The sequence below is a fragment of the Gallinula chloropus genome, assembly GCF_964237585.1.
Source record: "Gallinula chloropus genome assembly, chromosome: 1".
In the NCBI taxonomy this organism is placed as follows: domain Eukaryota; kingdom Metazoa; phylum Chordata; class Aves; order Gruiformes; family Rallidae; genus Gallinula; species Gallinula chloropus.
In genome coordinates this window covers 94,670,743-94,698,369 of record NC_140085.1, presented here as the reverse complement: position 1 = coordinate 94,698,369, position 27,627 = coordinate 94,670,743, and the positions used below count along the sequence as shown (strand labels likewise).

At 41.4% G+C, this 27,627-nt stretch overlaps 1 protein-coding gene across 1 annotated transcript in view; it reads right to left on the bottom strand.

Moving 5' to 3' along the window:
* Nucleotides 1-554: 554 nt before the first annotated feature.
* Nucleotides 555-27,627, bottom strand: part of ALCAM (activated leukocyte cell adhesion molecule) — a 118,552-nt gene continuing 91,479 nt past the window's right edge. Inside the window, 14 exon segments of the mRNA XM_084272197.1 lie at nt 555-803; nt 2,442-2,554; nt 9,612-9,729; nt 10,044-10,082; nt 10,789-10,917; nt 12,379-12,516; nt 12,592-12,727; nt 13,605-13,717; nt 18,857-18,986; nt 20,628-20,755; nt 25,574-25,756; nt 26,613-26,693; nt 26,696-26,699; nt 27,127-27,191. Coding sequence (XP_084128323.1) covers nt 2,467-2,554; nt 9,612-9,729; nt 10,044-10,082; nt 10,789-10,917; nt 12,379-12,516; nt 12,592-12,727; nt 13,605-13,717; nt 18,857-18,986; nt 20,628-20,755; nt 25,574-25,756; nt 26,613-26,693; nt 26,696-26,699; nt 27,127-27,191 — 1,352 coding nt within the window. The 3' untranslated portion in view covers nt 555-803; nt 2,442-2,466.

Below are 27,627 nucleotides of genomic sequence, written 5' to 3'. Positions count from 1 at the left end.
CGACCGACCAGGTGTCACTAGAATGTGTCTTGCTCTAGAAGAAAAGGATTATTAGCCGCCGTCTGTACGTAGGCTAGGAATTTTTCATTGTGTTCCTTGCTCAATACCCACACTTCTCTGTGGAAACTCTTTATTCCCTTTCTGGCTGCTTAGCTTTGAGTGTTTTAGGGGTTTTTTTTAAGTGTTCACTTTTATTAACAGTTTCGTTTATTCTTGTCACAGCTGTCACCCTTCCTCTTTACTGTGATGTCAAAGGATGACAAAGGAGCTCGACATTTTCCTTTAAGACAATCTTACACTCCAGGCGCTCGCTACAAAGCGGAGGCTTCACTGATAACAATCAGAATTAGACATGTACCTGCTCAAAGGGTGTCATAAAAACAATCGAAATAAAACCATCACACTATACATCAGATTAACAGCAACTCCCAGAACAAAGCCTTACAGTGTATAAAAATAGCTACGTAAAAAATTTACATAAAGGCAAACAAAAAGAAATCTTCAGTGCAGACATTTACAAAAAAATATTCCAAACAGAACACAACATGGTGACCTATTATCATGGCTGTTGCCAAAATTAGTTTGTGGTTGGTTGGTTGGGGTTGGGTTTTGTGGTTGGTTGTTGGGGTTTTGTTTGTGGGTTTGTTTGTTTTTTTTTTTTAGCTTGAGATAATTGTGTCTAAAATCCTTTGAAAACTCGGTAGTATGATCTGTTTAATACTTGAACCATGAATGGCTGTCACTTCTTTGTATGTGTTTAAATACAATCCACGTTCATGCTTCAATTGGTCTATATGTATTCTCTGAAAATACGAAAGACAAAGCCAGTTACACATTTTAAAACACGTTGAACAACAGAACTAGGCAGCGTTGAACCTTCAAAGAGGCAGCGACAGGATGAGTACGTTCTGGGGTTCCACAAGGGGAATGCTTTCTTTCATGGTAAGATAAGCTGCTGCACTAATGTTCCTGGCAAATCCCCTCAGTTTATCTGGTAAGTTTATATGGATATAAGTTTGGCAGGTAAGTTTATAATGGATAAGCCTTCCTTTACGCAGACCTACTGATCTGAAGAAGTAAAATGATTAAAAGGCTGCGCCGAAGGCACAAGACTGTTCTTCGAACTCCCAAGTTCCATACACGCCCTCAAGTCAACCTCAGCTCCATCTGGTCACCCCCAATGTTGCAGAAGGTATCGGGTTCAGAAAAAAACCCAACCCAACAAAACAAGCCCTAGCTGCAAAGACTGCAGGATTTCCCCATAAGATTGCAACAAAAAATGCTGGGAATTTACACTGCAACTTTTTCAAGATCCAAAGTTATCTTCCACTTTTAATTTGTATATAGGGCATAATTTTGGTATTCCTGATTCCCTCTTTCAATCTAGCACACCAGTGGTATCGCTGACAGAGTGCTATGTCATCATGTCATCATTTCACTGAGTGCTGACTCTTCAGGGCCAAAACAATGCCTTGTACTTTAAAATTACAGGCAATACTAATGTATTGAAATTATTATTGATAAGATCTGTCTTTATTTAAATAAGAAACTTTTTTTAAATCTAAATATGAACCATGGTGATGCCACTCAAAGCACGCGACCGCCCAACACTTGGCTTCTCATTTTTAAAGATCAGCTGACAACTAAGTTCAGAAACCTCACCATGGTTACCTGGTTTCCACACTGTTGTTCTATCACCACCGAGCTAATTTAAAATGGCCTCAGCTGGTCAGAAAAATGGTCTAACCCCCTACTTCGGGTACTAGGGGGAGAGATGCAGCTGCGGTGTATTTATTTATATGCGAACAGCGGGTGGTGCTGTTGGTGCTTTGCAGTGTTAATTCCTCGCAGAACTTCCGCATCTGCACCTCAGTAATTGTAAAGTACTTTTGTACCCATTGCGTTGTTACTGGCTTAATACACGGTGTCTCTTTCCAGGGGAAAATCGAAAACAGTACGAGTATGGGAAATCTTGAGTTAAAAGAATGACTTTTGTTCTAGGGTAAGTTTTGTGCCTCTTCCAGTGGTGACGAATAAAACTGACCAAAGGCTTAGAAGCTTTCAGTAGGGGAAGAAGGTTCCTGTGAAGACTTAAACTATAAACTATAGTTTATAGTCTAAACTATAGCTAAACATACTCTTCATACACATACACATGTATACCTAGTGATATATTACACATATCTGTGTTTTCATTTCCCCAAGCATGTGGGTTAAAATAAAGCCAAGCACCAAATTAGGTCTAAATGCCAGGCTTCTTTAAGATGCACACATCAAGTATGAATTCTTAACAGGCCAGGGGCTGAGTCTGTCTGTCCTGGTAAGTACCCCACCCAAAAAACATGCTACTGCCCACTCTCTGAGCGGTAAGCAACAGACTCCCTCGCTGGGGCGAAGCAGTGGGCAAAGAGGTGTGAAAGGCTGCCATGTGAAACGCTTACCTGGAACGATGACACATTTTGCCTCTTAAGTTTCAGATTTATGATTGTTTTCTTCTAGTTTTTTGTTTTCTTCTATATTTCCAAGATCTTTGTCTACATGTTTTGATGCTGTCCTATTAATAAGAAAAACAGGGTCACTTTCACACATCTACAGCATTTTCTCCCATCCTGACAGTAATGACACCGTCTCCTCCCCTCTCAGTATTACACAGAATTCTCACAGTTCGGTTCAGAGTGGAGCAACAGGCTTGCATATGTCTGTAAGCAGACCCATAGCACCAGTTCCCCCACTAGTGTTAGGACCACAGGAGGTATTGCGGTAGGGCTGGGAATGTGTGTCCTACTTCTTGAGGAATTCAGAATTACTCTGAGCTAGCAGACGCTTAGTAAGGTTACACCAGTTGTGCAGATCCGTGTTTCTTGACAAGTTAATTGTGTAGCTTGTTTCAATAAACAAGAGTTTGCTTTAAGGCATACTGAAACATTATGAGCGTGGTTTAGATGTCTTGATCAACACAGCAATCTTTTGTGTACTTGTAGCAACTGACTTTCAGAGCCCGTGCCTGAAAACGGAAGCTCTTTAACTGCAAAGAAATTAATGAAAATTCGAGCAACACCAAAAAAAAACCACAACCCCCAACCCCAAACCCACTCTGGCTTCTAGGTCTGTGCTAGCTATGACTGACAAGCTTTGGGTAAGGGAGCGAGTGTGTGTTTGAGGGGTGGGGGGGGGTTGGGGAGGAGAAAGAAAGAGGTATGCCTCATTTAAAATAGCCGTTCTTCCTTAATGCAAGTAGTGGAGATGAATTAATGAGTTAAGTGCTTAGTTTAGCTTAACACAATAAAACCACTAAGCCATTCATTTAACGTGTGAGAAGCCTCACTGTCTGCCAAGGTGAAAGATTCCTGCAGTGCTGCGATAACATTTTGAAGGCCACAATTTTTTAAATGTAAATGGGCAAATGTGTTTGAGTGGGACAAAGTAAATCCCTTGTGTCAGAGCAGATTATCGTATAGGCGTTTTTCTTTATGGATGGTTTGTTTCCCCTACAGAAAAGTAACGTCCGTGGTGACAGATTCATGCATATGCTCACCCTCGCTTCAGGGTAAAGACCCGTAGTGACACTGACTTGCAAAATACAAAGAAGACACAGGTTAGTGAGATAGTGTGACATGTCACGCTGACACCATGCAGGTATGGACGTCCCAAAACCGCTGATCTGATTTTTTTGCTATCGGAGTGTTTCTGTGTACGTCCTCCATCTGAGCAAAGGCCGCCAGCCGTGGCTGAGCGCTACGCGGGCCCTGAGCGGAAGTGGCCTTCAGCAGGACTGTTAGGAGAGAGCTCTTGCCCCAGAAGGGATTCTCATGGGGTGCCAAAACAACTCACCCTCCCTGCGCCTGGGAGCACCACTGAAATGGTGCTCTCGGGGCTGGGGAGGTGTGTTTGAGGTGCAGTGCCGGGGTGGGGGAGGTATGGGATTCTGTACCCCAAATCCAACCGATTACACTGAATGGGGCCATTCAAAAAATTTTTTGTGGTAGAGTTGGTTATTTATTGAGGAGCTGAACGTTTTAATGCTTTGAAGTGGCATTTACCTTTTACTATTGGTTTTAGAGTGCCTCTGTTATGCTGGTGTGGTTGACAGCAAGGTGTCTGTGCCGAAAACCTGCTTACCACAACGTTCCAGAATTGTGCTTACTGCAGGCAAATTTAAGTTTTAAAATGCTGAGATCATATCACTAAGTGACCTGTTCTACTTTCTGTTGTGCAGTAGCTTTCTGCTTCTGTATTCAAAACCTGAAACACGTGACATGTCCAGGAGAGGATGCAAGGCACAGTGAAGATCAGAAGTCAGTGCTTTGTTAGAGACTTGAGCCTCTGTGATCTTAATGAACTTTCAGAAATCTCTTTAATCCAAGTAAAAAAGATACAAATGCCAAACACATCTCTTAAAATTAAAAAAAAAAAAAGTTTGGTTGAGGTGGAGCAGAGGATTTGGCTTGTCATGTGTCTGATGAGTCTTTTTACATATCTAAAAGTCTTACAAAATTTGAGACAGTAGGGAAAGAGAGGAAAAGCTGAAAGGATCTGGATTCGGGCAATTACCTGAGCTGAAATGAGTCAGAGGCAAGAAACTGGGATTACCTGTGTCTGCCCTCACGTAATGCCTGGGTCTGCTCTTGGAGACAAGACAGTGGACAGCACACGGTTTGGGCATGGCTTAGTGTGATGCTTTTCTTTTTGGTGCCTCTCATCAGGAGTTTTACAGTGCCCAAACAGACTGGATTTCATATGACCTGACCCTTAACAGCAGAGGGAACCGTAACCAGCACCATGATTTGGTAACAGGTCTATGATTTGGTTAGAGCTGGTCACTGACTAAACCTGGGAGATTCGGCAATGAGATCAGGTTTTGATTGTTAAAATACTCTATTTTGGTCTGCATTCAGCTGAAGCTGTTCCCCTGAATAAATGTCATCTCTATTTTCCTAGAGCCAAAACATGTGGAAATGGGAGATTTAAAAGGCAGCACTCTGACTCTGGAAGAGGCAGCAGGCATGCCAGAACTCTTCTGGAGGATGGTACGTACCGCTTGCTCCAAATGAGAGCGGTGGCAGTTTCCATGTCTGACAGTTAGACAGATTTAGATTTACACTGCCTGAGACTGCACCACAGCAGTGGGTTTTGTGGTCTTGCCGAATTTTTGGGGTTTTGTTCCACAAATACTGCTATCTAGGCAGATTCACCACCTCAGTGCAAGCAATACTGCTGCCTTTTTTAATGCTATGTGGTGTTACTGCGAGACAGAAGAGTAATTTTGCTCTGAGTTGCAGCAGTGTGATCCATTGGCTGTGCTCTGCCAACAGCAGAGGAGTAGGCGACCCTGGCACGGCACCAGTCCCCAGGACTCAACAAACATGGCCTGAGTTTGTAACCAAGAAATGGTTCAAACCATGGTTTCCATCGCTTCACCAGGTGACTTGGACTCTCTACCAGGTGGGCATGCCTTACTTTACTTTTCTTTTTTTTTGGGGGGGGAGAGGGCAGGGGGTGTGGATGGTGTGGTGTGGCATTAACTCCTCATCTTGCTCCATCTGCAACTTAAGAGCATCTTGCTGATGATATCTGGGCAGCTTGGGCAGCGCAGTCCAGATGGGCAGAAATATTCCTGAGGATTTGCCAGAAAGGGCAAGACAGCCCACTTTGCCCAGGCCATCTCACACACTTTAACATTATCTACAGCTCAATAAGCAAAGCCAACACCTTGGCACGCTCTGGCCACGTTCTTCTGAAGAGTGAGAAGTTGGTTGTATGAATACGAGTTTGCTTGTCTCTCTCAAGTGCTTGGGTTTTTTTTTAAATTCATTTGTAAAACATGGATCATTCTGAGCTCTTGCTAAAATTATGGCTCATATTTTACATTTATCTATGATTGCTCCTCAGGAAAATAATTATCCTCAGGGAATCCTAATCAAAATCTCTCTCTCAGTAGCACCAAAGTGAGGTTTTCAGTTTTATTTGGAGAGTGTGCGTGTGCGCACTGAGGGCTATTATTTTCAGAGATTTTAGTTGCTGTACATAGCATTGTGTTTAACACAGACCGTTTTTCATCTTAACTGTTTTGCCTGCTGTAGAGTAAATACAGACTGCATATACATGATACAGAAATTGTTGTTGGGTTTTAATTCTTGGTTTCTTTTAATTTCACAAGTCTCACCCTCAATGCTGTTTAAGGAAGAAAATCTGCCGTACTCCTTGTCTGTGTTACCTTAGCTTCCAATAACGACTGGTAAGAGAATACTCATCAGTGTAGTTCTGGGTGCTGAATCAAGAGCCATGAATTTCATTAAAGCTTGCATTACTTTCTTGAAAGGCATGTTAAGATGTTCAGCTGCACTGTCCCAAAAAAGTTTCTAGGAGCTAATGGTTTTACACATCCGAATCTGGATTATCTGCAACCTAGTTCTATTGAGTCCAATCTTGCCCTCCAGTTTCTCCAATTATTTTCAAATGCCCATCAGTAGGAAAAAAAAAAGGCAGAGAAATTGGAAAAATATTACAGTTGTGAAGAAACGAGTGGCTTTTTAAAATTGGTGCCAGTTTTATGCATGTTTTGTGACATGAATGGACCCTTCGTGGTGTTTGTAACTCTCTTCTGGGGAAGGGAATCACACGAAAAACAGTACAAATGCTGAGTCTTGTCCAGAACACACAGCAGGTTTCCCACTGTCTGGCTGCCTCGTTTGGCTTCGTGTGCTGGTTGCCTATGAAGTATCAGAAAAGCAGACCTGTTGAGCTGCAAGTGTTCCGCTTCAGAGGCACCAGTAATGTGCCTGATTACTCTGACCAAAGGAGAATTTAAGAGTTTGGGCCACTCTGAGTTTGAACAATCTCAAGGCTGAGCTTTCATTTGCCCAGCTGTGTTTTTCCCTCACTGCATTTTAATCCACATGATCTCACATCTAGCCTTGTGTGACTTGAGATTTGCGCTCCTCCACACCCCAGGAGCAAAAAATCGAAGGGCCAATCCCCCTGCAAAACTTCCATGCCTAGGCAACAGGGGTACAGGGTGGTGGGGGCACCATTTTCTTCCTAAAGCTTTTCATTTGTGCTGCACTACCGTCTGTTTCTGGCAAGGTGAAAATCTCCTATGTGAAGGGTTGACTGAAGATGGGTGTACTACAATCACTCGACCGAGGTGTGACACACAAATGTTAGAAAGAGCCTGAAGTGCTAAGTTCTATTCTGTCTGGTGCAAACTGGTTTAAAATAGCCTTTTTGGAAAGAGGAGAAGTTGGTAGAAAGTAAGTCTTCGGCCTTCTGCTCAGATGAAGGAGAAACATAGCATGCTGGGGTAGGCAGCCTCAGCTCTTTATTCAAGAGGGGGCTGGTTGCAGGATGTGGAATACAGATGAGTCCCTGATTTATGGGATAATATTCACAGTGAAAAGAATATGTGGCAATAATCAGCTTTTGCATCGAGTGGAGCTGAGGCAGTGAATAACTATGTAAGTGATTTATTGTGAATATATTCCAAGGCTACAAGTGTAATTCCTACTTAGTGTGGATGACAAGACAATAGAAGATTATACAAACCACAACACCAATAATGAAAATAAAAGTAACGTTTCTCTTGCCTCGGCAGACTCGGAAAGTTCTGTGCTGCTGCCTTCTCAGACTTTCCTTTGGCGTCACTTTGGGGACAGAGATCAGGTCAGTTACTGTTCGAGGGCGGCTTCAAAAAATAACTACTAACACTGCTGGGCTGTACGGAGAGGGAGGGGCCGTGTTTAGACACACGTTGTGCCTAAAGGTGTACGGTGCTTCTCTTGCAAGGTCTGCTTTGATTTCTAGGCTACAGTTCAGGCTGAAAGCTTTGTCAGAATAGGTACTGTCACTCTGCTTGCTTTTGCAAGTACAGCGGTCAGAAAGCAGGGTGGGTAACAACAGATCGACTGAAATATATGTTGAGAACAGGAGATTGTCAGTGATGATGCATCAATTAAGGGTTTCAGAGGCCAGCAACCATGTATCAAACCCAAAGACTATGATTTAACTATAAAGGGATTATTATTTTGTTCCCAGTGAACCTGTCTAATCAATTTTGGCTTTCATTTTTTCTCTAAGATTGTAGAAGAGAAGTTGGATACAAGGAGAAGAAATGTCTGTTTAGAAAATGCTAGATCCTGTCTTTGAAGGTGAAAAAGTTGTAGTGAGCCATACACTCATCTCAGCAAAGGACATGCTATAGGCTAAGATTCCTGTTAGCTCTCCCCACACTACATATGGTACAAGGAAAGGTAGGTCACACCTCCTCTGCCCTCCTTACATCCAAACCACCTCTCCAGGAAAAAAACCTGAAACTCAAACCAGTGAATCACAGTTCTGTGATTCCACACTCTCACACTCAAAAGGAAAGACAAAAGGAAATTATTCTAGGCATTACTACCTGGTATTAAAGTGTGGGAGAAGGAGCTCTGTGTTAACACTGCTTCTTAATTTCTACCAAAAGAAGCATAAGCTTTGCAAAAATACATTCCCCCCCCCCACAGTATCTGAGTGTGGTTCTGTGCTTGGGTAATTTATAGCAATTCTTTATTTGAAAAACTTCCAAAACCTGCTCAGTTGTGCCTGCAGTAAAATCCTTATGTATTATCAAAAAAAAAAAAAGAAAAAAGAAAAAAAGAGAGTATTTGCAAGCAGATGGAGAATTCCTTGTTGTACTCTCACATCAATGAAAACACATTTGTTCATAGTAAAATCCCACTGGTGTATTTTAGATCTCATTTGATCTAAATTTAATGAAAGATCATAGAAGGAACAACTGAACTTCTATACTTCTACTGGTTTGTGCACTGTGATGCCTAATTGCCTTAATCTTCCCTGTAAAGAAGTAGCTGTAAGGAGCTTTTTGGAGCAGAAGCCTGCCCCTGGTTCTCCCTGGGGACACATGTATGGAAGTGTGGAGAAACACAGTTACTCTCTGAGATCACCCAGTTTATTTTCTAAAGTGAGTGAGTCTGGTAATGAAGAAATCCAAAAGCAAGCAGGACTCACTGGCAAATCCTGTTCTATGCCCAGGATGTCTCAGGTTAATTGATTTGGGGGTCAGACTAGGTGACCTTTAAAAGTCCCTTCCAACCCCACACATTCTATGATTTGGACAAGGTCTGTCTTCACCAATTTTACTTCGAAGTTCTCAATGTATGTATGAACAAATCAATTAAGGATCTCTTCTCCTTCAGATCGTTTAGGCTTTTTATGTCATTTATTCCATTTTTAAAGTAAACGAGCTACCCGACTTCTAAAGGAAGACAGTTTGCAGCACCAGCAAAGCCACACAGAAGTAACATCCCACAGTTAAGTAGCAGGTACTAAACTGAAACCTAAGAATCATCACAGACCGGGCGGTCAGGAAACAGGCTCATTAGAGGTGCTGATATACAAAAAGTCTTGGGAGTCCCACCTCAGAAGATGGGTGCTGGTAAACATTGGCACAAGCTGATTCAGAGCCTTCCTTTCTCTATTAAAGGCACCTACTGTAACAACTTTTCCCCACTCAATACTACTGGTCTGCTGCAGGAAGGAAAACAGGTAAACATACATTTCTGTTTATAACTTTTTTTTTTTTAAACTTAGTTTCAAGTTTTTTTATAAATTCTTACTTTGATTTCTTCACATAGAGCCAGTAGACAACACCTGCAACCAGAGCAGCCAGAAGAAGACCAACTACAATCCCCACTATTAGCTTTGCCTGGTCATTAACCTTTTCGCTATTGTCATCTGAAGAAAAGAAGAAAAATTAATGAGGTGACCTATGATAAGGTAAAGCATTGCACCATTTCTAAAGAATTCCCATCAGAAGCAAAAAAAGGAGTCAGAAAAGGATTTAATTTTTTTTTTAAAAAAGGAGGCATTGTTCTTAAAAACATCTTTAAAGCCCCAAGAAAGTCACATTCTTAGTCAACCATGGCACTAGTTACTTCAAATCAAGTCCAGCTTTGAGGGGCAGTGGAAATTGTTCAGTGGCACTACAGAGGTCTTTGAACTGAGACAATCAACAAGAAAGGGTTATAGAGGTAGAAAACCATACATACCACTTCTATCTTCTGGCTCATCGTATTCTGGAATACTTACTGAAATGAAAAATGTTAAACTTAAAGACAGAATGTGGTACACCTGAACATCACCTTTAATTGCCTACTTACAGCAATGATGGAAACACTGAAGCTTCATCAGTGTTTGCCAAACAACAAGGTAATTAATTTTACCTTCAAACAGAAGTCTTTTCTTTCTAACTAAAATACATCCATTTGAAGAGTCTTATTCAAAACTTGTAATATTATTCTAAGAAATATTTCTGTGCTTCTATGTTACCCTCCCACAAACTCTAGCTTCCCACCACCTTTCATCATTGAAAGGTGGCATTTGATTAAAGCCCTGTATGGCTGATTTCTGTTATGAATCAAGTCTATTATTCCAGTAATAATAAACTGGAATTTGGGGAGTAAAATATTATTTTAATTTATTAATAAAAAAGAATTTGGTCTTTGTAAATAATGTATTATGTTGCAGTATTTTTTCACTCTATTATGTACTATTATTTACGAAAGTAAATATTGCACACAGGATAGATAGCCAAGAAAGGTACGAAGCCTGAGTGACTTCACCTAGAAAGCTATGATTAAATTTTATGTGCTCCTGATCCAGACTGGATTTCCAATTGCTTAAGACAAAAATGGTTAAATATCTTAGTATTGACATTACTATGAAGACCCACTCTTCATATGAGTGGGTACTTTGTGGGAAACTCTAAGGAAATGGTCCTTAGAAGACACTCACTAGCAGAAACGTTCAGGGAGGTCACAGTCCTTTCTAGCTGATTCTCTGCAATGCAAGTTAAAGTCACGTTTTCCTCAGGGGAAATTATAATTTTGCTGGAAAATTTTCCATTAACATATTTGGTCTCCTCTGTCTGAAAAAGTAAAAAAGTAAAGATCAGTATCCCTGAAAAATGCAAAGAACAATGCATATGTTACCAGTAGTACACACCAAAGATGATTAGAGGGGAAATAACTAATATTTCAGTTTTCCAAACTGTTGTTAACAGAAACAAAGCATTATTTTATTAAATGGCAACATGAATATTTGCTAGAAAACACTGGCCACGATATCCAGTCCCAGCTACATTTTGTACAGTGTGCACTGTAGGACAAAGAGGGGGTTTTGAGAAAGTTAACCATGTTCTCTATTTGCTTTTGTTTCTTTTGACTGTTTAGAAAATATTTCAAGTGACAAAATTCTCAAAGAAAACCACAACCTTAAACATCTATGTCATAATTTCTTTCCATCTTGCTGTTTTTTCTTTATGTTTTTAGGAGGAAAATAATCACTGCAGGTTTTCCACTTTCTCCACGTTGTTTCCACACTGGGCATTAGCCTGTCAAGCTATGTGTGTTTAGCAGTACCTGGGGTATCTGTACTGTAAGAGTGAGTCAAGTTCTTCCTTAAATTTGCTGTATGTCACTCTTAGATTAATTCAATGTCCAGAGAAAATTATTTTCAATCATTTGTACAGCTTCAAGGCAATTCCTGCCCAACAGCTTCAGGGAAAGGCACAGATTCTGACAGCTGCACATAATTTCTGTAGGATTATAGCAAAACCTCACGGAATAATGAAATGCAGAGGAGCGTCGTGCATCGTATTTCCAGTCTCTGGCTGCTTGTATAGATGTCTCATTTACTTTTCCTCCTAAAGCTAAAACGTGGCAATACTTTGCATGGGGTTTGGTAACCAATATACAAATACTGCTGTTTGCCTATCTGCCAGGTATTCTTCCTGCTGCGAACGGATACTCCTTATTTCTCCCCCAGGATGGCTGCGTTATGGTTCCGTTCCCAGTGAGAAACAAGCAGTATAGCCACGCAGAACCAACTGTAAAAATCAGGATAAAAGCTGCAAAGCCCAGAAGGAACCACATTGGCTGTACTTCCTCATTTGGACGTGCCACATTTCACTGCATTTCACTCCGTTAATGCCTACGTCACACCCCAATTTGCTTTCTGATCTAATTTCTATAGTTCCATCATTATTTGTAAATTCTTTATGCAGTGGCAAAAATCACCATGTTACCCAGATGAAATGACTGAATACCCTCACTTAAAAATGTATTTGTAACCTTTTCTTTTTTAGCTTATGCTTGCAGCCAGCTGAACTTCCGTGCCTTCACCTGCTCGATTCGTAAGACCTTTATCATCAGAAATCATCCACCTAAGTACCACATAGCTCCAGTTACCACTTAACCTTCTCTTAGATAAATGAAAGAGACTTAAGTTTCCTCCATCTCACTGTCTGGGAAGTGCTCCTTGATTTTAAATTGCACCTATCTCCTGTGCACAAGCTTTTGCTGAAAAAAGTAATGAGAAAGATACTTGCTTTATTTAAGATGCTTCCGCTACCAGTAACTGTCCATTGCACTGCTGGCTTGGGGAAACCTTCCACATGGCAGACAATTGTTTTGGATGATTTATTTATGTTGGTTTTCTTTGTCATTTTGATTTGAGGTTTTCCTACAAGAACAATATTACAGTTAGCCATTTGGTTTGAAAAGGACAATTAATACTCACAGCCATCTGCTCCCTTACCTTCCACAATAAGTTTGAGTGTCTTTCTTTTCGTTAGCCCTTCAACCTCCTGTAGAGCAGTTTCACAGATGTAGTTTCCAGCATCTTGATACTGAAGACTTGAAAATGATGGGCTAGTTTGCATTCTGGTATTGTCCTGATATAAAGAAAAAAGTCAATCTCTGAATTCTAACTCAGAACATAGTAACCTCTAAATTACAAATATGACTACTATCCAGAGAGTTTTTCACATCCTTTGGTAGATTAGAGCCTCACTCTTAAACTTCTCCTACATCAATAACTACATTTGAATAGCTGACAGCGACATAACAGCATGAAAAGTGCAAAGTCATGAAGGTTTATAAAAGCCACCTCCCTTCTCCTTGGAACAGCTTTCACTTTCAAAGCAAGGGCACAGATGTGAGCAGTTCTTAGTTCTGAGCTTTCCTAGTAGGGAAGCCAAAACCACGAGTGGTACAAGCTGTCTGACACACAGACAGCTCTCCCCTAGGAACTAGGCTTATGAGATCAACATACGCTACTAAACAACCATCAGGTATCCTTATTTTTAGTTTCCAGCGCTACAGGTTTAATTTAAACCCCCCATTTAAGGTAGCTACCTTTCTCATCAGCCGCTGAACGCCAGTCGCTAACATCTGATCTCTCAGCCTGCCTTGCCCTTTTATCACGGTTACTGGAACCAAGCTCGCCTCTGAGGAAACGACTAATGAACCCAAGAGGGCTTTCCTTCTTAGATGGAGCTGATTCTCCAAGGGCCTTGTGCAGACTGTTTCAAAAAAGTTCTGCTTTACATTAGGCATCACTGAAAACTAAGCTGATAATTACAGTAATTGATTTTTAGTCATCAACTTGAGTCAGCAGCTCTTGTTTTAGCAATATGTGTAAGACTTATCTCAACAATGTTCTTTAAAAAGCCCGATGAATGGCTTCCTTACTTCCAAAACACTGAAGTAGCAGCAGTAATGTGAAGAGGTGAACACTCACATGAAGTGTGAAATAGGCAAATTACTGACCTTTATCCAAAACACTGTTGCATTTCTGCTAGAAGAAATCGTGCATGACACTGGCAGGGCCTCCCCAATCTGCTTTGTGACTTCTCCACTCGGAGTAAGCTGCAAATCCAGATCTAGGATAGAAAGAACATTTGTCAAAAGTTCATCTCAGGATGCCTGCCCCATTTCAAATGCTTATTAAGGAAAGAAAAGGTAACTAATTGTGCTTATTAAATCCAAGATTTCAGTTCTTTGATAAAATCTAAATCAATTTAACAAGTAAGGGAGAGAAGAGAATGATTCTAAAATAGGCACTGCAGAACATTCATGTTTTTACTCTAATTACAAGCTAAAAGGAAAAGCAAAAAACTCCCTAATCACTAGACAAATGGATACATTTTTTTCCACCTTGTACTGCTGAAAGAATGACAGAAGAGGTACAAGAAGCTGAAGGAGTACTTTACATAGTGGTATGTGCCTCTTGAAAGGGGACGCGCAGACTGCTGTGAGGGTAGCTTGCTACGGACCAGGTAGGAAAGTATCTTCAAAGAAAGACTCTGGCAGGTGGGGACAGATTAACCAGAACAGTAAGTGGGGAGAAGAGGATATGGAGGACAAGGGGTAACTTTCTTGAATCTGACAAAACAAGTTGATTTTGATCCTCAGCACCTGGAGAGGACAAGGATGGTCAGCACAGGATGCGTGAAATGTGCTGACTGTAGGGGGTGATGGGTCTGATTTATAGGGTTGGAGAGCTAGACATGCGGCCCTTTGATTTATCCGTTTTCATTTGCAACTTAAAAGGACAATTTTGTGTAACTCAGAGTCCAAGCTCTACCTGACCTGTTTTGGCTCCAGGGAAATCCCAGAGTCAGCGATAGCTGTGTTTGACACAAGGCAGGGTGACAGCCAGGAACAGAAAGGCCAGGAAACAGGGCTCTACATTTTTCCTAGCATATAGATTTCAGGGGCTAGCGATTTTTTCTTTTAAACAAACGAAAAAAAAAAAGTCCTACACGGCAAGAAAAGCAGAGTTGCCAAGCTAAACCTCTGTTTTGCTTCCCCTCTCACAGTGCTTTGCTTGTATGCCAAGCTGCCTGGCTGACTGACTGCCACAGATGCGCACACACACAGACATACACAGAGTCGGATGGCAAGCCCACGTGACTCCATCACGGATATAGTACTTGCTGGAAAAGGACTGCAAAACATCCTCTTGGCTTTCCAGCCGAGTTTAAAAAAAGCTTAAGGCAAAATCACAGTCGGTAGGAGAAAGCGAAAATACCTTAACAAAACCAGTGAACTAGCTACTGGCTTTATTCAGTGGTTGCCCTGGGAACACCATTATAATTAAAGGCAGAACTTCAGGGAACAACTAGGGCCCATCCTGTACTGTTAGTCTGTATTATTATCTGTGCTGCATGTCTGATGGCTTGTCCGAGAGGTCACAAGAGCTGCGCTTTCATCCCTGCACGAGGAAAGTAAAGATCTTACCAAAGAGACAAAATGGCATTTTGTTTCTGTATTCCTACGGGGATTTCTCCCCCTGCCTCCCCAAACCAGTAAATGCAACCCAGCTAGCAAGGCACTCCGGCTCTTGCCACCACTTCCACGAGAAAGAAAGAAGAAAAAAGACAAGACTCAGCCAGTGAGCATTTGTATATAGATTCAGGTCATCCATGGGATGAGTTGCTCTGTTACTCCTGAGCACAAACTCTCAAGGCAGAGGAGTGGTTGAAGAAAAAGCTAAGATTTTAATTTATTTTTTTTTCCCCCTCAGGGTGACTTTCCTTCAACATCTACTTATCCTTTTGTTCTTTGAAGCAAGATAGATAGCACCTCACACCCAGGAGATCACTGAAGACCATGCAGGAGGGATTCCTCTCCCACACAGCACAGGAAACAGAAACTCATTAAAGTTTTGGCCTTCATCAGACAGACAGTGAGACCAGTACAATCCATCGCCAAGGTAGCACGGCTGCACCCCCCACCCCTCCCCTTTCTGTGGTGTAACTCAGGCTACCATCCCTCTCACACAGTGGTCTTGGTTGCTATACAAGTTCAGGGGAATTTACAGTGCGGTGAGATGAACTGCATAGCTGGGAGCAGTATTTGTAAGGTGATTTACGAGGCAAGTACAGAATTACACTACTGTTTCACATCGGATCCCCTCTAGGAACTCTACATACAGCAATTCGATTTGCCAGTTTATCTGCAGGGCCCACAAAGAAATGAGATGTAAATACTCTGACCTCTCAACTTATATGCTCTATTAGTAAATAATCTCTTCTTGGTACAGCCGTTTCTCGCATACAGAAGACTGTCAAAATTAATTTTCCTTGCCACTGAAAGAAAAAACTTTGTTGCAAGAATTTTCCATACATTTCCTGTTTGGCTTTGAAAACGTTCCTCATCATAAACAAACTTCTCATCAGGCACCGTTTTCAATATATGCTAACTCTTAATGTGGTCTCACTCCAAGTCTCGCATTGATTTCGGCGCGGTCCTTGCATACCAAGTAGGACAGGGAAGAGGCGAAGAGCGCATTCTGCATGTATTAGCACATGATGTGAGAGAGGTATGGAATTAATGCGAAATGGGAAGGCGGGAGCAAACGTTTCAGTTTGGAAACTCTGTGGCACATATAGGACAGGCTGAAAGAGGAGGCCTCCGATGGAATACTGTACTGTGACTGGGAAAACAGCACAGCACTTGCCTGTAGTCTGAACTCCCCAAGCACATTAGGAGACAGCCAGAAAATTCTCCTAGCTTACTGAGAACAGATTTTTTTTCCATGAAACATTCAAAAGGCAAATTCCCCTGTATTTTCAACGTGTCTGTAGCACAAGAAAAGGCTACAAATAGTACCTAGAAGAAACACAAATGCTAAGTATTTCTAAGCCCTCTAATTTACCAGGAGGTTTGCAAACCTATTTCTTCAGATAACACTCTGTAGCAGTTTAACTGGTAGTAAGCAGGTTTTGCGTTGGCCGCCTCCCTTTTCCTTCCTGGCCCCTGCCTGTTCTGCTCATCTGATCCCGGGCGAACTCACTCAAGGAGCAGAACTGGCAGAAAATTAACAACCTAGTGTAAAAAAAAAACAAACCCACAACATAAATCCTGTTCTGTTGCTGAGGGACAAATCACACCAACCACCAGCACTTGCCTCTGACGGACTTTAAATTAGGACTTTGCAGCACAGATCCCGCGCCTGTTCTGGTGGGGAAAAGCCCAGGTTGTCCAGTTTGTCCCTTCTGCTCTGTGGGTAAAGAAGAGACTCCTTCTTTCCCCCTCAATCTGTTTTACAAATGAAGTATTTCCATAAACATTATGGGCAACTCAGATGCTTTAATATCAATTTTCAGCTTTCTATGAATCTCATAATTTACACTCATCTCAGAGAAAAAGATTTTGGTGTTGAGCCAGAATATTTTGCTACAAAAATCGTTAAGGGCTATAATGAGCTAATGTATTTTTCATACCAGCAAGAAGCTTTCCCTACCTAGACACTGAAAGGAACCAGTGGAAGTAAAATGCTCAATAAAATCTGTTTGGGGTAAAAGCAGTACAGTTGAAATGTAACAAATTACTATAAATCGTTTCACTGATTTAAACTAAAATGATTATCTTGACTATTTTTGGTTTGGTTTTGTGGGGTTTCAGTGTAACAGCATGGACAGAAATACTCATCCACATGTGAAATGGTAAGCAATAAAGAAAGAGGAAGGAAAAGCAGGATTTGATAGCGACTACTAAGTATTATTTGAAGGACAAAAAACCATCATGGAGGCATAAAAATTCTGAAGATCTCAATATTACTGACTTGTGCTGAAAAATTACTGTAAAGTAAACAACTGAAAGATGAATTTTACGCCTTTTTCAGAAGGATTCTCCTCAAAAGAAAACATGCTGCAGAAACGTTTTAGACAAGAATTAGCTTAAAGGAAAGGCACAGACTGGGGATTCAGGAATTACTGAAGTACTCCAGGCCACTGCGCCTCATTAAGCAGCAGCTTTATTGCAGATAGAGGCATTTAAGGAAAACCAAACCAAACGAACTCCAAGTGAAGCAAAGCAATAGTGTAGTGGATTGCACCTGCGAGTTCTGAGTAGTTGCACTAGCTGCCAATGCTGGAAAGACTTCTGTCAAGAAAATACATGTTTCTCTCGTGTAGTAAAGCTCTCCTGACACGCAGACAAAATAGCGGAGAAAGGAAAACTGGCTTGTTATAAATAACTCGGAGCTGAGGAAGCCATCCTTTAGAGTAACTATTTATGGAAGTACAAGCAGACATGTAATCCACTTGGAGTAAAATACAAGGGTCAGTTATACTGGAGCAAACTCCCAGCAAGCTGCCTTTGATACCGGGCAGCTAGAGGCAGCAGTACAGGAATTTTCCTCTTAGGTAAATTATAACTACTATAGAAGCCTTTAAACTTTACCATCTATCCCACCCCTCTGAACCTGTAAACTATTAAAGGTATTTGGGCTTCTAGGAAGATGACAGATCATCAATGTTTTTAGGGGAAACCTGGTAAAACTGGTTTGTTTCACTTCACAGCCTGTGGTAGTATAGCGAAGCTGGAAAGAGTTCCTGCTCTTGTTTGCTCACACAGAGAGATTAAAAGCAACTACTGAAAAACAACCATTGCTTCAATGGCTCAACAGGTTTGACAGCTGCTTTTAAAGTGACATGAGTAAATGCTGTAGCATCCAGTTGAAGAAACTTTACTCAGCTCCAGATCTTTCATGACTCTGGGAAAAGTGAAAAAAGCAATTTGTTCTGTGTGAACATAGTTCCCAAGTGTCTTCTCCAGGCCCTTTACACCTCACTGAGGTTAGATGAAAGGGTATTAGGCTAATGTGACTTTGACTGTGCAGAATGACCTTCAGTGATACCACTGTGGGTCAGCTTGTGTGCTTGAGTACATTCTAAGGCACAGCTGGAGCAGAGTAATCTGCCACACAGACACTCACGAGTGAAACACAAAATACCACAATTTTCACTGTATGTGACAGCACAATAACTTCATGTACTGTACATAGGCTACGAAAAGTGGACCTTTTATCTAAGCCACAGAATTGAGAAAAGTAAGGTTTTCAAAAAGAAATGCATTTTAAAAAATTTTACAAAGACCTGATACTCCTTTAGACCAATCACATCATTCAGGTTTCCTGTAGGTTAATTGGACTCCTTGCCAAAGCAAGGCCATCTGAGAAGGTGCAAGAGAGGTTTGTAGCCTAACTAGGAGTGCAAAACGCCGTGACTTACAGTGCACAGTGATGGTGGTTGAGTCCATCATGCTTTTGTCGGTCAGAGAGCACTTGTATTCTCCTGTTGCATTTCGTTTCACATCTGTCATTATGTAAGTATCTGAGCTTCTTATACCTTCTGTCTCTCCCTGTGGATGGAAAGCAAAACATTTATTGTATATAGGCTTGCTAAAGACATTCCATTTTTGAGGGTTTTATTATTATAAGGATCCTTAAGTACGCCAAAATATGTAGGCAGAGCATCATTGAATTGTAATCACCTATTAATAATGTTAAGCCTTATTTCCTGCACAGTGACATAGTTCTAGAAAACAGCTACATTTGCCAGCTTACTCTTGAACGGAATGACCACATTATTTTAAGAGGACATAAAAAACCCAGAATCTGAAAGGTTAGCAGAAAAAAATGGGACTGATCGAAAAATCACAAGAGCAAAACAATTTGTGTTTCTAAATCTGTATCTGAAATGATACATTAAGTTCAGGAAAAAACATGAAATAAGTGTGCTGCATTATACATTTTTAAACAGCACAAACCAACCCTGCTCTATGGTGTGGAAGCCTGTCAGGGTATACACTGACTTACACTGACTTTCTCTAGGTACCTACAGAAGCGGGTGTTTTGAATTAGCCCACAAGCGCTGCTTGCTGGCTGTCCACGGCGCCAGCTTCCATACTATTATAACTGATGGACTTGGATCAGCTTTGAAACAAGCACAGAATGAAACCCTAATTCATATCTCTGAACCCAGAAAGAGATTTATGATACCCGTGAGCCTTGGAATCACCAATTCCAGCTCTCCTTGACTAGTATCAGGTAGCAGGGAGGCTCCAGATAAGACAAGCTGGGATGTTTAGCTCGCTCACTGAGATCACGGAGCAAGGACAGATACCATACACTTCTTCCCTGGCATATAGTGAGTTCCTAGCATGACTCACTAAATCTAAACGGCTGTTCTCAGATAAGAGGACTTCAGCTCCTCGTTTTCCTTTCCGCTCTTCAGCAATTCAAACATGCCAGGAGTCCAAAGTAGAGGAGGATTACGTTCAAAGTGTGACACGTGGTTTTTGAGATACATGAAAGCATGCCACTGCTTTTGGCCCCTCTTGAGATCAGCTCTGCTCACTACTGCCGTAGGAACAAAAAGTGGGATGTAAAATACGAGAGAGAGAAGCGGGACGTGGGAAGCAGGACTAGGAATCTGAGAATATAAAGCCACGTCTGTCTGTGGATTTCACCACTTCTAAGAAGATTAATGGAAGCCTGTATTTTTCTCTATTTGCATCTTACGCATTTGACAGATTTGTCCTGTCATGCTGCCACCAACCAATTAATTAATTAATTAAAGGACATTGCATGAAAATTCATCTGAAAGTCCAAAAGAGCCGAGTTAATTTCCTGTACTTTCACTTCTGGATCTTTGGCTGTTATGACAACCAATGAAGTGATTTTATTCAAAGCGCTAAACCCCTTTTGTCAAAACTGCTTATCAAAATATCTGATGTTGGGAAATAAAGCCTAACAATTTTTAGCAGGTTCAAAGCTCAAACAACTTTGGGGAGGGTGGGGGGAAGGACAGGTTCTTTCAAAACATTTTGCCAGCTCGGGTGAGGTGTTCTCAAAGAGCCTGATAGATCTTCAGTTTTAGTCACATCGAATTCCTTCCTCCATTTGTTATAAAATCACGTATACACTGACACATAGCAATGTCTGCAGGAAGGGATGATGCAGAATATTTCACTATGCAGTGACAGCGAGGCAGGACTTACTGGAATGTAAAACAGGAACTCCTGTGGAGGGGGGTTGCCATTTCCTGAGCACTTCAGAGTGATGTTATCGCCTTCTTTAATGGTAACACTTTGTGACTGCACTTGAATAGTCACCTTCTCTGTTGGATCTGTGAAAATAATGTACACATTTAAGAGCTTCTGCAAAAAAACCCCATGCAGTAACCCAAGGCGTATGACATTCACAGCCGAAGAATAGGTGATTTCATAACGAAGCAGGTGAAGGCTTTGGCGTGCGCAGATCTCTTTACAAAAGAACTGAAGTTAATCACACTTCCCACATTTTTGCAAACAAAGTAAGAGCAAAGAAATCATATGATAGGAAATTCATTTTTCTTTGCCAAAATACCTGCAACTGAAACCGCAATGATTACAACCATGTTGTATGCTTAAAAGAAAAAAAAAATAATAAAAAGAACCCTGATCAGTGTGAATAGTTTCATGGTGTGATTTCATTATGAGGGATTAACTTGTCCTCTGTGAAGCTCACTGTTTGTGGAGGACGGCAGCATTCTGAAAAACAACTGAAGCTCTCAACGTTAGTACTAGACAATAGCCTGCTTCCATTAAAAAGAAATAAATAAGAACTAAGCGACTACGTTCAGCCTATTCTATATGCTGATCACTACAGGCTTTCAGAAAGATGAATTTGGTGAACATAATAGGACCCTTAACATAGTCGACAGAACTGTAAATGTAACATACTTCTGTCATGTTCAGTGAAGTTGAACTATAACTTATATTATACTTCGGTAATTTTTTCAAGGCAAAGGCAGAATATACTTTAATAAATGCTGTTCTTTCCAAGTAGGAGCCTAAATATAGTTTTCCAAAACCAAAGCAAAATGAACAAAATTAAAGGAAATAATATGGGCAGATAACTCACTCTGCTTTAATTCCAATGAATAAACAAAATTCCACCAAAGACACCAGTCTTGCATTAAGACACAGTACAGTGCACCTTATTAGACGCCAAAAAAAATGTACACCGAAGAGAAACCCTTGCCTGACAGTTGATTTTGTGTGTTTAGTGAAGCATGTGCCCTACAGCCCTTTCGACCCTTAAGGCATTCATCATGTCTGTCTTCTGCTGTGGGATTTCTCAAGAACAGGAGCTGCATTCTGCTGTGGCCACTCGATGACTAAGAGCCCTAACACAGTATCTCACCCCTGATCACAGGCGAGGCTGCATCCTCCCTCCTTCCTTCCAAAGTAAAGACCCCAGCTCCTTTCCATGTCCAAACAGCTTCCATCTCAGTCCCTTCAATGCTGAAGCACAACTTTGTTTGGGAAGGGGAAGTCCAGCATCCCTGCTGGTGTGGAATGCAGCAGATGTGATGAAGGAGGGGACCAGCAATCACATGCATGTGCCTCGGTGGCTGCTGGGCCAAAAAACCCTCAACAGTTTCAGGGGGTGTCTGGTAAGCTGGCCTGCCGCAGAAACCTGTCTCTCCTTCCGTCAAGTTTATCTCAAGGTGACTGAATGTGAAAAACTTATCATAGAGATGTCTAGATACACCCTGGAACTGCTTAGGCTTTGTCAGAAGACCAAAAAGGGATGACTTGGGGACTCAGCAGCAGGCTTTCCCACAGAGATGAACAGAACTGGTTACAGTGAAACAAGAAGGACAGCCTTGCAAACCACCGGTCTTTCCCAACCACCCTTTTCTGACCCTTCTACCTACCGCAACCAACCAGGAACAATGCTTCAATTTCATTCTCTACACTGGAAAACAAAAATAAATCTACAATAGCAAAAGACTAATTAAGTTGTTCTGTAGGTGGAACAGGTCACCCTTCTGGGGAAGACACAACCTGATGACAGGAAGACACAGTGCTCACTGCAATGCTGAGCGCTGCTTGGCATGACTAATGTGTTCTCCTACTGTCACTGGTAAACAGGAAGAGTGCGGTGAACGTGTATCTTGCCTCTGGGTGGCACATATCCCTGGCTTGGCCCATCTCACCTTGTGCCTTTGCAAACCCAAGACTTTGTATCTGCTTTCTCCAAGAGCAAAACTCCTTGAGCCAGCAGCAAAAGGCAGGTATTTAGTAAATGAATGCTGCTGTCTCAGAACTGCCACGGCCACAGCTGACATCATCATTCTGCATAATTTCAGGAAAAATATCAATGCTGGAAGCAGCATGAGTACCAAGTGTCTTTATGTCCGATCTGTCAGGTAAAGGAGTTTACCCATGACAAGACAGATCCTTAACAACAGGGCACGACTGGAAAGTTTGCCTGATCTGTTCACACTGCCTGAGCAGATCTCAACACAACTGGAGTCTAAGCAATATAGATATCTGAGATACCATCAAACCATACAGCTCGGGGAGTTCTCTTGTATTACTCATGTTACTTTCAGTAGCTTGTTTGCTACAGCTGCAAAACAGAGCCTCAAATAACTACTGCTACTTAAGCTAAGTTATCCATTTCCAACTAGCACCCGGCTTGACAGAAGCTTAATTCACTCTTCTTATACTAGGTTACGGTGGCTGGCTGCTTCCAGGGTATCAACTGGCTGTTAAACACTTGGATATTAGCGACTGAGCTAGGAAAAAACCACAAAAATCCCAGAGCTATAAAAAAACCCTCAAAAGCAAAACATTTCTTAAATCCTGATTGAACATCTTAAAAAAACTTCTCATGCAGGCATAGTTCTAAGCGTGCTCTCCCCGTTTCTTTTTGGTAAGTGGGTAAGTTGCAAGGAATCTCACTAGACACCAGAATGAACAGCAAGGTCATCTTTATGATGACATGATAGTTTTGACATTCAATCTGGGAGAAAAAAAAAAAAAGCTAGACTTCTATTTCTTAATAGTTGGAGTCCATAATTTTTTTTCATCTGCAGTACAGTGACTCATAAAAAAATACCACATTTATTGAGAAAGAAACTAATTAGGTTCACTGAACCAAATTAAAAACAAAACCAAATCAGACATGTCATTATTATCAACTGACGTCAGTCAAGAAATCCATCCATTGAAGCTCTGGATGTCTATTAACGAAGAGTTTAAAAAATTCACCTGGAGATACATTTGAGCAGAGTAAGGAATTGAAGCTGCAGCAAATGAAAATACTCAGAAAGGAGACTGGATAACCCCAGACTCTAAAGCCAAAGTTGATACCTTGGTACTGAAGGGGTACTACAGGGAGTGCCTGCCTCCCACTGTTGGCTAATTAGCACTACAATGATATTGCCCATCTCTGGAGGAAGAACTATTTTAATTAAGTTGTGTATTACTAGATCAGGATGAAAAGAACCAGCCTAAAAAACGTTAAATCTTTAACAGGGAGTGCCTGTGATGTCCAGCAGTGCTGTGTGTACAGCCTTCCTTTTCTTTCACATTTCCTTCTTAATTGCAAGCCACCTTGTAGGTGTCTCTCAGAGATCTGCAAGAGCCTGGTTCTTAGCTGGTGAAGTAGCCTAATGTGTGGAAGTGGTGAGCAAACGGGGACAGCAGCACATCTCCTGGCAAGTAACAGCAACAAGGGCTTTCCGGTCATTACACTTATGTGACATTACGGTGAATGTCTGCCATTCACAGCAGGAGTCACTCATGGTCATAGGGCTCCACAGATGACAGACACCCCAGTGAAATGTGACACTCAACTTTAAAACAAAACCAAAACCTAAATAAATCTCTGGCTTCAGCGTGATGGGATTGGTGTCTGCAGGCTTGAAATCTCTGTATTATTTCAAAGGAAACAGTTACTATCCCAGAGTTTTTCTTCTCTGTTTGTTCTGCCAGTTGTCCCTCTGGAGGAACAGCTGGTGAAAAGGTGCCCTTAATTTACTCTGCTTTCTCTGGGTCTAACCAAGGAGCAACTGCTCCAAGGTTTGATTTGATTTGGCCAAGGTTAAAACTGATCTCCTATTCTGCTGCCTAACAATCTTCACATGTGAAGAAGAAGCCACTAATCATGCAGGTAGAACCTACCCTGCCACCTTGTTTTCAAAGCAATGGAGAACACCGTCTGGCTGCATTACTAATTCCCTTTGTATTTAACTGGATTACACAGCTGTTACACAATGTGTACTAAAGGCCCTGTCAGATGTCTGGACTGTATACACAGACCCCATCATTCCCAAAGCAGGGACTTCTCTCTTACAAGCTGAGGTATCACTTGAAGCACACAGAGATGTAATACCTGACTGGACACATCTCCTGTTCTGCTTCATTCTCCTCCAACTCCTGCCTTCTACTACAGCCCTGTGGAAGCGTCATTTTACAAGACTTTGAAATGCCTCTTCCACCCACCCTCCCTTCATCCCTCCCTCCCCTTTCCGTGCCAACTGCCTGTTTTCTTTACTCAAAGGAGAATTACAGTCTCCATGTCGGTCAGTAATGCAGAGTTGCTTTAGAACTTGGACCACCTAGAAGTAATTATTTACACAAATTCTGCACTATCAATATAGCCAATATTCAAATACTAAATCTTAACTGCAAAAATCCAAATTTTACAGCTGTAGAGAAGCTACTATTTTATTTTCTTTTATTTTTGGTGCAAGATGGCTAGGATTAACTGTTTGCTGCTGACTCCACAAATACAAAAAACATCTGAGTATACTAAAAACTATATTGTGTATTTATATTTCAGGGGAAGAGAGCCCCTCTAATCAACCACTCTAACCTTTGTTAAAGTTCTGAAAAGCCCATTTCACTGTTAACTTTTTGTGGCTACCCCTTTCCTCTTCTCAATGCCATCCTGATATTCAGTATTCTACTGTTGGAAAGAAATGAAGCTCAGGTGAACCTGATGGTAAGTAAAAATTACACAATGTATTTGGACCTTCTTGCTGTAAACCAGCTTTGAAGAAAACAGCCAAGCAGCACTGTCTCTGTGATTTTGTAAACTATTTCTGATTTTGCTTTTTCCCCCTGAGGTAAACTTCATACAGCAATAGATGCTTTTTAACAACTACAGTGAACATCGAAGACAACTGGTTCAGACTGTATTGTTTTCTGCCCAGATGGTCCATAATATGTCACAACGCAAGAAAACTTGGCATTTGCATCCTCCTTCGTTGGCATATACTGAAGAGATGATGTCATGGTGAAGAGTCCAGTTGATTTGTCCACAATCTTTTGCAGATTTATCACCACAACTGCAAAGGAAATACTGTTTCAGTGTCACAGAGACAGGATTTGCGACCTTCTTCCTACGTTTTGTTGCCTGCTCTGTATTTGTTACCAGGCTGCAAACATGCAAGCAACATGACAAATTACCTGAGAGACTCTGCAGTTTTTCTCTAGTATTGTCCCTGATGTCTACCAGACATGTTTCATCAACAACATACTCCTAACATACTGCATATTTTAAAACAAACAAACAAAATAATTGCAAACTGGTAGGGTTTTTTTTTTTAAATACAATCTCATCTTAACTTGTAAGACAGAAGGAAGGTCTCAAAACGCTGGGAAAGCCAGTTTTAGGACACATTTATAACTTAATCTTGTAAGCATTCTCTGTTTTATAGACAGTAATATACCATGGTCTGACCAGCCTGTCAAAATCAAAGTTGAAAGGAGGGGGAAAAAAAATGTTCTTCCTAAATATCCTGGAAAATAAATACTGGTATAAAGAGATGATGACCATGGTCCAAAACACAATATTGGACAGGTGTGAAATTGAGACAGCTAATACCTTATGAGAAGCTGGGAATTAGATACAAGCTTCTACTAGCTACACGGGCTCAAGAAGAGCTTTGCAATAGCATTAATGAATGCAACTGTCCTTCCCGTGATGTGGTTTTAAAGCCAGAGCTGAAGAGAGAGATCATATGGTGCAGCCTGGGTGCTCTGAAAGGCCTAGAATTTTCCTTCCAGTTTCATCCTTCCATATGAGTAGTCTCCCTCCAAGGAACAATACATTAGGTTAAAGCAGAGGAACCCTCATAAGCACAGTTGTTCACGCAACTGGTGCCTGGGGATCCAGGGACACTGGCCATTATTGGAACATACCTTCGTCCACAGGCTGCAAAACTCTCCCGTTTTTGTACCACGTAACATTGCCCTCGGGATAACTATCTCTTGCAACGCACTCCCGAGCTGCAAAACAGAGAGGAATTAGCCAAATCAGTCACTGTTTTTCTCCACCATGCTTTAATGCAACTCGATTTCGCTTACGCTGCTTTAGGTAAAGGTTTCTACAATGTTCAAATTCTTAGCCCCATCCATTTTGGTTTTTCAAGTAGGACAAATCCCATCAGTGAGGCTAAGGTGCAATTTTGGTTCAAAGGTGGGACTAACACCAGGATGGCCCCTGTTTGCCAAGTTGGGCAGGGCTAATGCAGTAGTGGCGAGGGAACCGCTCTGAGGTCAGCCTGGCCGTAAGACCACGGTCTCTCGCGGGCGAGCATGCACACCTGCACACGCACCCTCTCAGAGCCCCAATCCATCACCCCTCCATCTTGATTGTAAAGGGGTTTCAGGCGGCAGTCAGGCACATAACTTTGAGGGAGAATGCTGCTCTTACCATTTGTAGCTTCTCTGTTTCTAAGAAGTCTGCTTGATGCAAGATTTCTGGTTGAGAGGGTTGTTCTAAAACATAAATAAAAGCACTAGTGAAGGGAGCACAAACAGCTTTTTGAAAAGCAAAAAGTTACTAAAAGATACACGGACATTGAAACTAAATAGAACAACCTGTCCCTGTACAGTCTTACCTATGCTTTGCCATTAAAAGAAGAAAAAGCGAGATACTTCTACCTCAATATTAGCAAACGGGAAAAACCATCACCTTAAAACCTGTCATACCTTCCATAATGAATTCCAGGCATTCTGACAACACATATTTTAGCCAGGCAGACTAGTTCAGCACCTGGGAGGAGAGAACCTAATCTGATCTATCTGATTTATGTGATACACATTTGAGAAGGAACCAGTCAGTGATACAGAAACTATAGCAACAGAAAAGCAGCTTTACTGTGGATATTACTGTAGCTGAGCTGTCACATTATAAAGGAAAAAATTCAACCCA